The sequence below is a fragment of the Triticum aestivum genome, chromosome 5B (assembly GCF_018294505.1).
Source record: "Triticum aestivum cultivar Chinese Spring chromosome 5B, IWGSC CS RefSeq v2.1, whole genome shotgun sequence".
Classification (NCBI taxonomy): Eukaryota; Viridiplantae; Streptophyta; class Magnoliopsida; order Poales; family Poaceae; genus Triticum; species Triticum aestivum.
Genome location: NC_057807.1, coordinates 137,324,670 through 137,336,773, shown reverse-complemented (window position 1 = coordinate 137,336,773; position 12,104 = coordinate 137,324,670). Strand labels below are relative to the sequence as shown.

At 42.4% G+C, this 12,104-nt stretch overlaps 1 protein-coding gene across 1 annotated transcript; it reads left to right on the top strand.

Annotated features, from left to right (window-relative positions):
• The first annotated feature begins 509 nt into the window (after nucleotides 1-509).
• Nucleotides 510-12,104, top strand: LOC123110830 (nucleolar complex protein 3 homolog). Its single transcript, XM_044531448.1, has 12 exons — nucleotides 510-1,018; nucleotides 2,414-2,601; nucleotides 3,134-3,342; nucleotides 3,435-3,537; nucleotides 3,760-3,923; nucleotides 7,579-7,717; nucleotides 7,838-7,999; nucleotides 8,081-8,217; nucleotides 8,369-8,683; nucleotides 8,998-9,137; nucleotides 11,245-11,342; nucleotides 11,436-12,104. The coding sequence occupies exons 1-12, from the start codon at nucleotides 676-678 to the stop codon at nucleotides 11,940-11,942; spliced, it is 2,505 nt and encodes an 834-aa protein (XP_044387383.1). The 5' UTR covers nucleotides 510-675; the 3' UTR covers nucleotides 11,943-12,104.

Genomic DNA, 12,104 nt, shown 5'->3' with positions numbered 1-12,104 from the left:
ATCCACCGTACCCGCCATGAGCTACCGCCCACACCGGGAACACCGATCCTCGCCTGCGTCTAGGGTTGCGCTGTCGCCCCCCTCGCCGCTGCCAGATGCAAACCACCCCCGAGAAGCGAAACCCTAACCCTAACGTAGGACGAGCAAATCGCCTCCTATCGCCTTAGAGCTTCCTCTCGTGGTGTGTGGTTGAACGGTTAGGAGGACAATGTCATCTTCAGCCCACCCACGTTCAAGTTCTAGACTTGACACCGATGCTTGCATTTTTTTGAATTTATTTGAGGCCTTAGGGTGTGCATGCATGCGTTGAGTGAGTGTATGAGCATTCGTGTTAAATTTTTGTTTCTCCCACGTCAATCTCGTACCAAGGTTTCGCGTTAAAAAAAGGTATGAATGTGGGCTTGTACGGGCCTGGTGTGCGCGGTTCTGTCCACGCCTCCACCAAACTTTCTATGGCCCAAGCCCAAGGTCCGGCACAAAACCTAGCAGCATGCTGCCCCTGTTTTTCGAAGGAAAAAGAGAAAGTCGTATAAACCCTTCGTTCCACCGCCGCCGCCTACTTCCCTGTTTGGAAGGACCTCCGGCCACCCCCCTCTCCTACCGCCACCGTGAAACTTGCGAGGTTAGTGTCGGCTTCAGGGAAGCTCAACCCGCTCCAGATTTGTTTCTTATTCCATGGGGAAGAGCAGCAAGAAGAACAAGGTCATCCTCGCGCCGCCGCTGCCGCCGGATGTCGACGACGAGGACATCTTGGTCTCCGACGAGGATGTGGATTTCGTCGAGGAGAATAGAGAGCACGTCCACCTGATCACCGGGCTCAACAGGAAGGCCCTCGACAAAGTCGTCACCAGGGTCCCCGACCACGACGAGGACAAGGTAGAGCTCCTCTACGAGGAGCGCGAGCGCAAGAGGAGGGCTGCCCTAGCCCTGAAACCCAAGGACGACGATGACCTCGAGGTGGACCCCGTCGACGCTCTCCCTGTCAAGACTCTGCAGGGGGAGCTGCTCTACAGAACCGGTAAAATCATGCCTGCCCACTTCTATTTGATTCAGCAGAGCCGGTTGAGCTAGCCTAGCGAATAAGGTGTAGGAGCACTTGCTAGTTGCACAAGGCTTTGGAGAACCGCCTAGCAAAAGCTATAGATATATTATACTCCCTCCGTCGGGAAATACTTGTCATCAAAATGGATAAAAAGGGGTGTATCTAGACGTATTTTAGTTCTAGATATATCTCCTTTATCCATTTTGATGACAACTATTTTCGGACGGAGGGAGTAGTAAACTAGAACAATGCCCGTTGCAACGGGATATAAATATTCTAGTATATTAGCTTGTGATTTACCTGTCAATAATAATGCGGTTGTGTAAATAAATGTTCATCAAATTCTGCCCGTGAATTACCTTGTATTTTGATTAGAAGTTTGGTAAGTAAATTGAAGTGGAATTGGTTCAGAAGTTAAGTAAATTAAGGTGATTGATTATCATATACATGGAAGGTTGGACGAAGGGGTGGTGGGAAGAAAGGTGAAATGGGAACCTTCTTTTTAAGTAGTAGAGATAGAGATAGAGAAGTAGAGATGAAATCATTTGGGTCTGAGTTTCTACTAGGTTTGATTGTTGCAGTCAGTAGGAACAGACTACCGCAGACACTTGGCAAACACACCCTACACATGTCTACGAAGAAAAGAACCTAGGAAATGTACCACCAATGGCTTCCATTGGTCTTGGTCCATGAATTTAACAAAGTCTTACAATTTATCCTATTGTTGTTGGTCCATGACTTAACAATATCGTTTTAGACATTGCTTGAACTAAGTAAAGTTGCTGTGTACTCGCAATCTACATTGTGCCAAGCTTATCTGGCTCCATTTACAGAGCCTGCTGTGCCCTTTTCATCCCAGAATAATGACATGCGCCCTAGAGCAGTCATTCCGTGTTGCCGTATTGCCATTTGCAGAGCAAGCATACAGGACAGTTGCTGATCCAAATGGACAGGCATGACTTAAAGTTCTACATGCAACTTACATTAATCAGGGGAAGGGCTGGCAGTAATTCAGAATCACATGAGTCGATACTATTGTGGTTATTTATTTCTCTCCATATCTTGTCTTGTTAAAATGAATGACACGCATGAATCTTTTTGATACTGGAATTACTGATTTTATGATGCCCCTGTAACTACTGTGTTCCATCAGAACTAAAAGATCATGATAAAACCTTGTGCAATTAGACAGAAAACAAGTAAAAAACATAAAAAAAAATCTGCAACATAACTGAACCGAAATAAGTCAAAAGCATAATGAAGTTTTCTAGAAATGTAGCATGTGTTACTATATGAGTTTAAGTAAGTTTGTGATTATGAATTGTTGTTAGTGTTACCCTACTCATGTAACATTTATGTCATGACATGCAGCCAAGAGAGCAAGGTCTGAAGACAAAGCTAAGGGTGCTGAATCCAGATCTGATGACAAAGATGCTGATGCCAAGCAAAGTTCTCAAAAGGAATGTAAGGGAAGATCCAACAAAAAGGAAGATAGTAAATTGCAGAATGTGCAGCGTCCACTTGAAGTTCCTAAGGAAAAACTGCACTCAGTAGTGTTGGTACTACTTCTGTTCTTCTTTTCGCATTAGTCTTTAGCTCATTTTTCAAATGATCTCTTTTTGCAAAAACTTCAAAATAAAAACTCAAACTTCTTAATACCATGAATGCGAATTACCTAGCCATGTTTGACTACAAATATCAAAGTATCTTAGACATTGTCAACATATTGCAGGATAGCTAAATTAAGTGTCATGGCCTGTAGCTGTTCTAATTTTGACATACAAGGCTGAATGCTAGAATGCGATAAGTGAGAAATTTTGAGCAAAATCAAAATGAGTTAATGCATCATCAGCAATTCAGCATGAATTATAGATGAAAATATGGATATCTGTTGTAGAGCTTGTATATACCAGAAAAGTGTCAATGAAAGCAAACAGACAAGTTATGAAACTGTTTATCAAATGTCAGGTCATTTACAACGATAGAATCCAGTTCATTTGTTCATAATTGAAACCTTTTGTATCTCATACAAAACTGCTATATATTTTTACTATGCAAATAGTGAATTTTCCTGTATACTCTGATTGGCAGGAAGAGGTGAAGGAAGAACTTTCAGCTGATGAATTGTTTGAGAAAAAGAAGGCCCAGCTTGCTGAATTAGGCATGGCCATGCTTGAAGATCCTGAATCAAACATTAGATCTCTGAATGATTTATTGATTATATGCAACGACACAGACCAAAGGGTTGTTAAACTTGCTATAATGTCCTTGCTTGCTGTGTTCAGGGACATAATTCCTAGGTACATGACATGACAGTTCATTTTTACTATAGCCACAGCTATGGTGTTTCCCAGGTGACTTATATTATATGTGCCTTGATCTTCTTCTGCAGTTATCGGATTAGGCAGCTGACAGAAAAAGAGCTTGCCGTAGAAGTTTCGAAAGAAGTGAAGAAGACGAGATATTATGAGTACACGCTTATTCGTTCCTACAAGGTTTTATTCTGAATTCTGCTTCATACCCTTCATACTTTGTGACAAGAAGTCATTTGGTTATGAATTATGTGATCATGAACAATGTTCCAGTGGCTCATCACTTGCTTTGGCTTTCTTCATACAAATATTTATTTGCTGCACCTTCCATTTGATGGTCAAGATATTTCTAGATGTTTTGATTGCTGAAATTCGTTTTTCTGTTTCCTCTCTGTGCACTTCCAGGCATACCTGCAGAAATTGATATCATTGGAGAAGCAACCCTATTTTTATCTTGTGGCAGTTCGTTGCTTGTGTAGTTTATTAGATGCTGCCCCACACTTTAACCACCGTGAAAGCTTACTGGCCAGTGTGGTAAAAAATTTAAGCTCCTCGAATGATGTAGCAAGGTATCTTCTTATTTATACTTACTTGAATCATTTCTTACCTAATAATGCCATATGACTCAATTATGCAGCTGACTTCTGTAAGTTATAGTGTTGGCTACTAGGTTAGTCCCCATGATGTGTGACTTTCCAATTGCCATCCGTAGCTACCGAGTGCAACTTTCCTCCTGTAGTTCCATCCCTGCCTCCATAGTGAATGTTATGGGAATGGGTTGCCAGTATAGAGCCATCCTTGCATTCTAACAATAAAGCTTTCTGTCCCAAGCAAGTTGGGGTAGGCTAGAGATGATACACAACAGAAACCTGTGAGAACCTAAAAGAGAAGGGAGAAAGTACAAGTAAACAAAGTGAAGGAAAGTAAACTAAGGTTCTGGTACATGGATTGCTGACTACAGTCCTGTCAAGAGCCAAATTCCTAGGTACTCCCTCCGTCCCCTAATATAAGAAAGTTTTTCAAGCTAAAAACGTTCTTATATTGTGGGACAGAGGGAGTACATTCTAAACCTTAAAGTCTGTCTTTACAGCCTCCTCCCATGTCAACTTCAGTTGCCCTTACCCCTTCTAGCATTTTTGCTACGTTTTAGAATACCGCTATTCAATGGGGAGAATGAGAGTTCTACCATTGAACTGGATGACTCCTTTGATGAGACCAGCATGCGTTTTGTGCGGCGCATCCAGGAGTCTGAGGTGAAGGAGGCTTTAAAAAGGATGAAAGGAGGCAAGGCGATGGGCCCTGATTGTATCCCCATTGAGGTGTGGAAAGGTCTCGGGGACATAGCGATAGTATGGCTAACCAAGCTTTTCAACCTCATTTTTCGGGCAAACAAGATGCCAGAAGAATGGAGACGGAGTATATTAGTACCAATCTTCAAGAACAAGGGGGATGTTCAGAGTTGTACTAATTACCGTGGAATTAAGCTGATGAGCCATACAATGAAGCTATGAGAGAGAGTCATTGAGCACCGCTTAAGAAGAATGACAAGCGTGACCAAAAATCAGTTTGGTTTCATGCCTGGGAGGTCGACCATGGAAGCCATTTTCTTGGTACGACAACTTATGGAGAGATATAGGGAGCAAAAGAAGGACTTGCATATGGTGTTCATTGACTTGGAGAAGGCCTATGATAAGATACCGCGGAATGTCATGTGGTGGGCCTTGGAGAAACACAAAGTTCCAGCAAAGTACATTACCCTCATCAAGGACATGTACGATAATGTTGTGACAAGTGTTCGAACAAGTGATGTCGACACCGATGACTTCCCGATTAAGATAGGACTGCATCAGGGGTCAGCTTTGAGCCCTTATCTTTTTGCATTGGTGATGGATGAGGTCACAAGGGATATACAAGGAGATATCCCATGGTGTATGCTCTTTGCGGATGATGTGGTGCTAGTTGACGATAGTCGGACGGGGGTAAATGGGAAGTTAGAGTTATGGAGACAAACCTTGGAATCGAAAGGGTTTAGGCTTAGTAGAACTAAAACCGAGTACATGATGTGCGGTTTCAGTACTACTAGGTGTGAGGAGGAGGAGGTTAGCCTTGATGGCCAGGTGGTACCTCGGAAGAACACCTTTCGGTTTTTGGGGTCAATGTTGCAGGAGGATGGGGGTATTGATGAAGATGTGAACCATCAAATCAAAGCCGGATGGATGAAGTGGCGCCAAGCTTCTGGCATTCTCTGTGACAAGAGAGTGCCACAAAAGCTAAAAGGCAAGTTCTACAGGACGGCGGTTCGACCCGCAATGTTGTATGGCGCGGAGTGTTGGCCGACTAAAAGGCGACATGTTCAACAATTAGGTGTGGCGGAGATGCGTATGTTGAGATGGATGTGTGGCCACACGAGGAAGGATCGAGTCCGGAATGATGATATACGAGATAGAGTTGGGGTAGCACCAATTGAGGAGAAGCTTGTCCAACATCGTCTGAGATGGTTTGGGCATATTCAGCGCAGGCCTCCAGAAGCTCCAGTGCATAGCGGACGGCTAAAGCGTGCGTAGAATGTCAAGAGAGGGCGGGGTCGACCGAATTTGACATGGGAGGAGTCCGTTAAGAGAGACCTGAAGGATTGGAGTATCGACAAAGAGCTAGCTATGGACAGGGGTGCGTGGAAGCTTGCTATCCATGTGCCAGAGCCATGAGTTGGTTGCGAGATCTTATGGGTTTCACCTCTAGCCTACCCCAACTTGTTTGGGACTAAAGGCTTTGTTGTTGTTGTTGTTGTTGTTGTTGTTGTTGTTAGAATACCGCTATTCACTGGTTTCTGCAGGCCTCCATTGGATGTGTCCAAACCACCTTACTCGGTGTTTGACAATCTTTTCAGTTGGTGCCATCCCTACCTTATTGCGTATTCCCTCGTTCCTGATTCGGTCCTTTATTGTATGGCCACACATCCACCTTAGCATGCGCATCTCAGTGACATTCATTTGTTGGATGTGTTGTCTCTTAGTAGGCCAACACTCTGCTCCATATAGCACTGCTGGTCTGATCGCCGTCCTATAGAACTTTCCTTTTAGGTTTTGTGGGACCTTCTTGTCAAAGAGGATGCCAGTTGCTTGCCGCCACTTCATCCACCCTGCTTTGATTATGTGACCAACATCCTCATCGATACCTTGCGTTCTGTTTACTTTATTTCGTATGTTCATCAGATGGTAGGTATGGACAGTTGTACACAAGATTGTAGCACAACGCTAAGGTCTCCTTTGGTTCATAGGATAGGAATATCATAGGAATAGGAAAATCATAGGAAGTGAGATGACATGTATCTCAATTCCTATATGGGAAGACATGTCATTTGATGCATAGGATAGGAGTTTTTCCATTTAGTCTAGGCTAATGTTTTTGTCCTTTGAAATGTGAAGAATTGGTTCCTATCCTACATGGTAATAGGAATCCATTCCTACAAACCAAAGGGCTCCAAAGTGTTTTTTCCTACAAAATTCCTATCCTTTAAAATTCATGTAAACCAAAGAAGGCCTAAAATAGCTATACTTTATACAGCAAGTATTAGTTATATCCATGTTTTATACATCTTTATTTATGTACATGGGTATAGTGCAGTTGGGGAGGTACCCTGTAGGGTGGTGGTGACAACTTTTCTGATACTCATGAGCTGCCTAGGATTGGAGCCCTATACATGTAGGGTGGTGGTGACAACTTTTCTGATATTCATGAGCTGCTTAGGAATGGAGTCCTATATCAAGGTGTTTTAATCGTTGCTCCATGGTGTTAGAGGTAGTGAGGGTAGCATCCGTGTGTATGAGGGTGATACCCGGATGTTGTGTGTTTCCTCATGTACTATATATATGCCCCTTGGGCTACGAGTCAATACAAGAAAATCTTATCTCTCATGGAACCCAGGGAGCAAAATAGTTTGGTCTTCCAGTGACACAAATTTCATTTGTAACTTGATATTTTCCTTTAAAACTGAAATGCATAGAGGAAACTATATGATGTCAACTAATTTGATGAGTATTTATTGGTTGCCTATTTTCCTGCCTTTTTGTTTGAACATAATTATTTGTAAGTTGAGCAGTTCATGTGCAAATAAACCTAAGCATTTGTATTTAAAGTAGTTCAAGTAAATTGGAGTATAAAAGCAGCCCACGCAGTACATCACTGCACTGACATAACTTACATCTTTTTCTCTCTAACTTGTAGGAAACTATGTTCTGAGGCAATAAGATCTCTATTTAGAAATGAAGGAAAACATCGCGGTGAGGCAACTGTTGAAGCAGTAAGATTGATATCAGCTAGTGTGAAGCTCAATGATTGCCAGCTCCATCCTGATGTCGTTGAGGTATGTATGTGATGGAATTGAATGGTTATAGCGTCCGTCTTCCTGCATTTTCGTGCAATTGATATGTGTTCTTGGTTGAGAATGAACCCCCTTGCTTATGGTGACCACATTTTCTGTTAGGTCTGCTTGTCTTTGAAGTTTGATGAAGACCTTGGAAAAGATGAGAGCAAGGAAGAAAAAATGAAACCAAAGAAAAATAAACGATATCAGAATCGGGATGTCACAAAACCGAGTGAGAAGAAAAAAATAAAAAAGGAATTGCTTTCTAAGGCCAGACAAGAGGTAACACCAGATGTTTCAAACAAATCAACTTGCTCAACTTGTAGCATGGCTATGAATTCTTATAAGAATATCCTTTTGTAGGTTCATGCAGATCTTAGAGCTGTTTCATTTACTCTTGATCCAAAGGAGAAAAAAATGATACAAAGGGAAACACTTGCAGCTCTTTTTGAGACCTATTTTCGAATTTTGAAGCATAGCATGAACACTTCAAATTCAAGGTCCGTGCATTGTGTATCTGAGTTTTATAAGTACAAACGATATGTATCTGGTATTATATGGCCCGAGTTTATTTAGTTCTGATTTTTCTCCCTCTTTTAGCATAATGTTACACTCTTGATGATGATGATATTGGCATGTCAACGTTTCCAGGTATAAGGCCACTAGCGTCTTCCCTGGTGGCTCACACCCTTTACTTGCTCCATGCTTGGAGGGCTTAGGAAAATTCTCACATTTAATTGATTTGGATTTCATGAGTGAACTTATCGCTTGCCTTAAGAAGCTTTCTGGGTATACAGACCATCAAGGTGAAATTCCACCGGACAATACACTCTCTGTGTCAGAACGCCTACAATGCTGCATAGTTGCTTTTAAAGTCTGGAGGAGCAATCTTGAGGCTTTGAATGTAGACCTGCAGGACTTCTTTGTGCAGTTTTATAACCTTATACTGGAGTATCGACCTGACAGGTTTGGCCTCTTCATATGGTTAATGGTTGTAATGAGGAAATATCTTCTCTTGTTCTTTGTACCTGAACACCAGATAACTTCACATGTCACTGATTTATTCATGGGGAACACGGATTAGTCTGGGTATATGGCGCTGTTCTTATATCCTGTGTATTTTTTATTTCTATATAGTTGTTACCTCTGTTCCTCGATAATGTGCTATTCAAACTGTTTTGACATTTAATAAACTTTGGGCATTTATGTATTATTATATTGAAGAAAGATAGTAATGGCTAAGCTGTCCATACTTACACGACCTGATCCATTGCATGCAGAGATCGTGGTGAGGTTTTGGCTGACGCTCTGAAGACACTTCTGTGGGAAGGCAAGCAGCAGGATATGCTAAGAGCAGCTGCTTTCATTAAACGTCTGGCAACATTTGCTCTGTCATTTGGCTCCGCAGAAGCAATAGCAGGTTTTAGTTTATCATTTTCCTATCTAATTTTTGGCTACTAATGCCTGCCAAGTACTCCCTCTGTCCCAAAATAAGTGTCTCAACTTTGTACTAACTTTAGTACAAAGTTGTACTCCCTCTGTCCGAAAAAACTTGTCCCACAAATGAATGTATCTAGCACCAAATTAGTGCTAGATACATCCATTTGAAAGATAAGCTTGGGACAAGCTTTTTCGGACAGAGGGAGTACTAGGTTAAGACACTTATTTTGGGACGGAGTAGTATTATTTTGGTTCGAGTTTTTGGCAGTAGAACTAGAAGAAAGGCGCGCCTTGCTGCACCGTTTGGGTATTGGCGTTGAGAGTTTGTTTGTTTAGTGGCACACTTTATTTTTGAAGCAGCTTATATAAAATAAATATAAAAAATTAATAACTTGTTCAAGGACATATCAGTTCACTTGGCAAGGCACAAGCTTGATTACAGAACTTATGGTTTTGTTGTTACCGTGTTACATATTACACCATAGAATCTAAATATTGCCTTGATCATCAAGTGCCTGAACTGCTTTTTTCATGAACGGACATCAGTAATCTTTTAGAGAATTGCATGGAAACAGTACTGCATAACTACCAATTAAGAAATTAGTACATTGTACTGAGAATTTTGTATGGGTCTACAATTTAAACCGTGAACCGCCATATCTCGCACAACATAGTTATCTCAAAGGAACAACACCAACAAAATCACCTGACAATTTTGTTTGATACCAACACTGGGTACCATTCCTTCCTTCAAAAGGGCGTGCCCAGTGCTGAAAGCCCCCACACAAGGTGGGGTCTGAGGAAGGGAATTTCTAGACAGCCTTACCCTTGCATAATAATTCTGCAAGGAGGCTGGTTCGAACCCAGGGCCTCCAGGCCACAAGTGACCACTGCGCCAGGCCTGCCCTTGACTATTCCCTCAGTCACTATGAAATCCGGCAACCTCTGGGAGTGAACCGCCCATCTCACATACTCTTCTTGACTGATGTCTACCAAGAAGCCACGGCTGCGAAGGATGCATGCCATCACTTACTCTGGAGTGTCTGTCAAGAAAGCATGGGAATGAATTTGCGATCTCTATCTCCAAAATTGTAGCTTTCCCCTCTTGAAATTGCAGTTAAGCCCAACAAATGGCCAACCCTCTTCATCCATTTCTCCACTCATGTCTCCGGTATATAGCCTTAAACCTCAATTCGCTGATTGATGCTTTCACATGCCCATACACACTTCAGATTGGTAGAGAAATATTGTTCGCCCCCATGAGAAATTCCCAAGTGATACGGACCAGCCAGCACAAGGTCGACGCCTGCTCCAAAGAAGGACGGCCACTGGCTGCCACCAATTTTTTTTACCAAACCCTTGCCCGAAGGAAAAGGGAGCAGGCGAAGATCGCCTCCCCTTCTCCACGAACACAACGGAGGACATGAATCGACACGGGGACTCCCAAATTACAGCCAACTGACATGAGGCAGAAGGGGTTTGACCAGCACGCTGACGTCGGTTGTGAGCTGACCTATGGGACCGACGCGCCAACCTGACACTGACAAGCGGGGTCTGCTGTGGGAAAAACACGGGCATCCCAACAGGTCTCCATTCCTAAGGAGCTTGGAGCATTTAGGGATGCAGTGATGCATCAGCCGAGTGCAATATTGTGTAGCAGCATTCATGGAACAAACTCTTAATAAATTACTTACCTTCGTTCCAAATTATAAAGAGATGTTTTGGATATTTCAATATAGACTACATATACGGGCTGAAATGAGTGAACAAAAACACTAAAACGCGTCTACATACATCCAATTCAGAGGGAAGTTAGAACATCTTATAATTTGAAACGGAGGGAGTAGTAAACAACCCCTATGTAAGCATGTTGGACTTGCTGCAGGTGATCCCATCTTAGTTGCTTCCTAGAACCTGTACAAAATATGCATCACAAGATGAGTTAATCATTAGTAGAGCATTAGAGGCATTTGTAAGGCATTCATTTTTTCTTCCTGGCTAGTTCTTACAAGCACTTGTTGTCAAGTGTCACCGCTTTCTGTTTGTCTTGCTGGTATAATGATTTACATGTTGGGCTCATGTTTCAGCCTTGATCACGCTGAAGCATCTTCTCCAGAAGAATACCAAGTGCCGTAACATGTTGGAAAATGATGCTGGCGGCGGTTCCCTGTCTAGCTTAGTTGCGGTATATGCCTTGCCTCCCCTTCTGTATTTTATTTATCATGTACAGTTTGTATTTATTTTACTATTATCATATCATTTATTTCATTTTGTTCAGAAATATGACCCAGAGGCTAAAGATCCTTATCTGAGTGGGGCACTAGCGACAGTACTTTGGGAGCTTAGCCTTCTGCAGAAGCATTATGATGAAACTGTTAGTGGAATTGCTTCAAATATCTTGAGCATGGCAAATCTGAACGCCACCCAGAATCCAGTTCAACTTTCTAGCTCAAATCCTCTTGAAGCATACAAAGACTTGTCGATGGGACGTGAATTATCAAAGCCAACCCACAAAGTGTCACAGACATTGAAGTGCAAAAGGAAACGACGCAGTAAGGAGTTTGTCGCTCTAAGTCCAGATGTGCTCGAGAAGGCAGATTGCACGGTGGGCGAAGATGAACTGAGAGAGAAGTTGCAAAGTCATTTCGCGGTACTAAGAGGCATTTCCGAGAATGAGAGATTGAGGACCGAGTTGAACCATGCTTTGTCATCCATAAACATGTACAAGGAATACAAGAAGCAGAAAAAGGTAAGTAAGAAATCAAAGAAAGCTGCAAAGGCTTAGTTGTCTTGTGTTCTGTGGATTTTTCCCCAAACTTGCGGTAGGTGTGCCCCTATTTTGTTGTAGCATCACTGTATCGATTTATCGTAGTTCCCTGTGACACATTTGCGGTTTCTGTGCAAGATACAATTGCTGCATCCTTGATGATTTTGCATAATTCTTTCG

Excerpts from the sequence above, each read along its gene's own strand:
- LOC123110830 (XM_044531448.1), top strand. The coding sequence starts at position 676 with ATGGGGAAGAGCAGCAAGAAGAACAAGGTCATCCTCGCGCCGCCGCTG. Across the intron at positions 3,343-3,434 it reads TTCAGGGACATAATTCCTAG|TTATCGGATTAGGCAGCTGA; the intron begins GTACATGACATG and ends CTTCTTCTGCAG. Across the intron at positions 8,218-8,368 it reads ATGAACACTTCAAATTCAAG|GTATAAGGCCACTAGCGTCT; the intron begins GTCCGTGCATTG and ends CAACGTTTCCAG.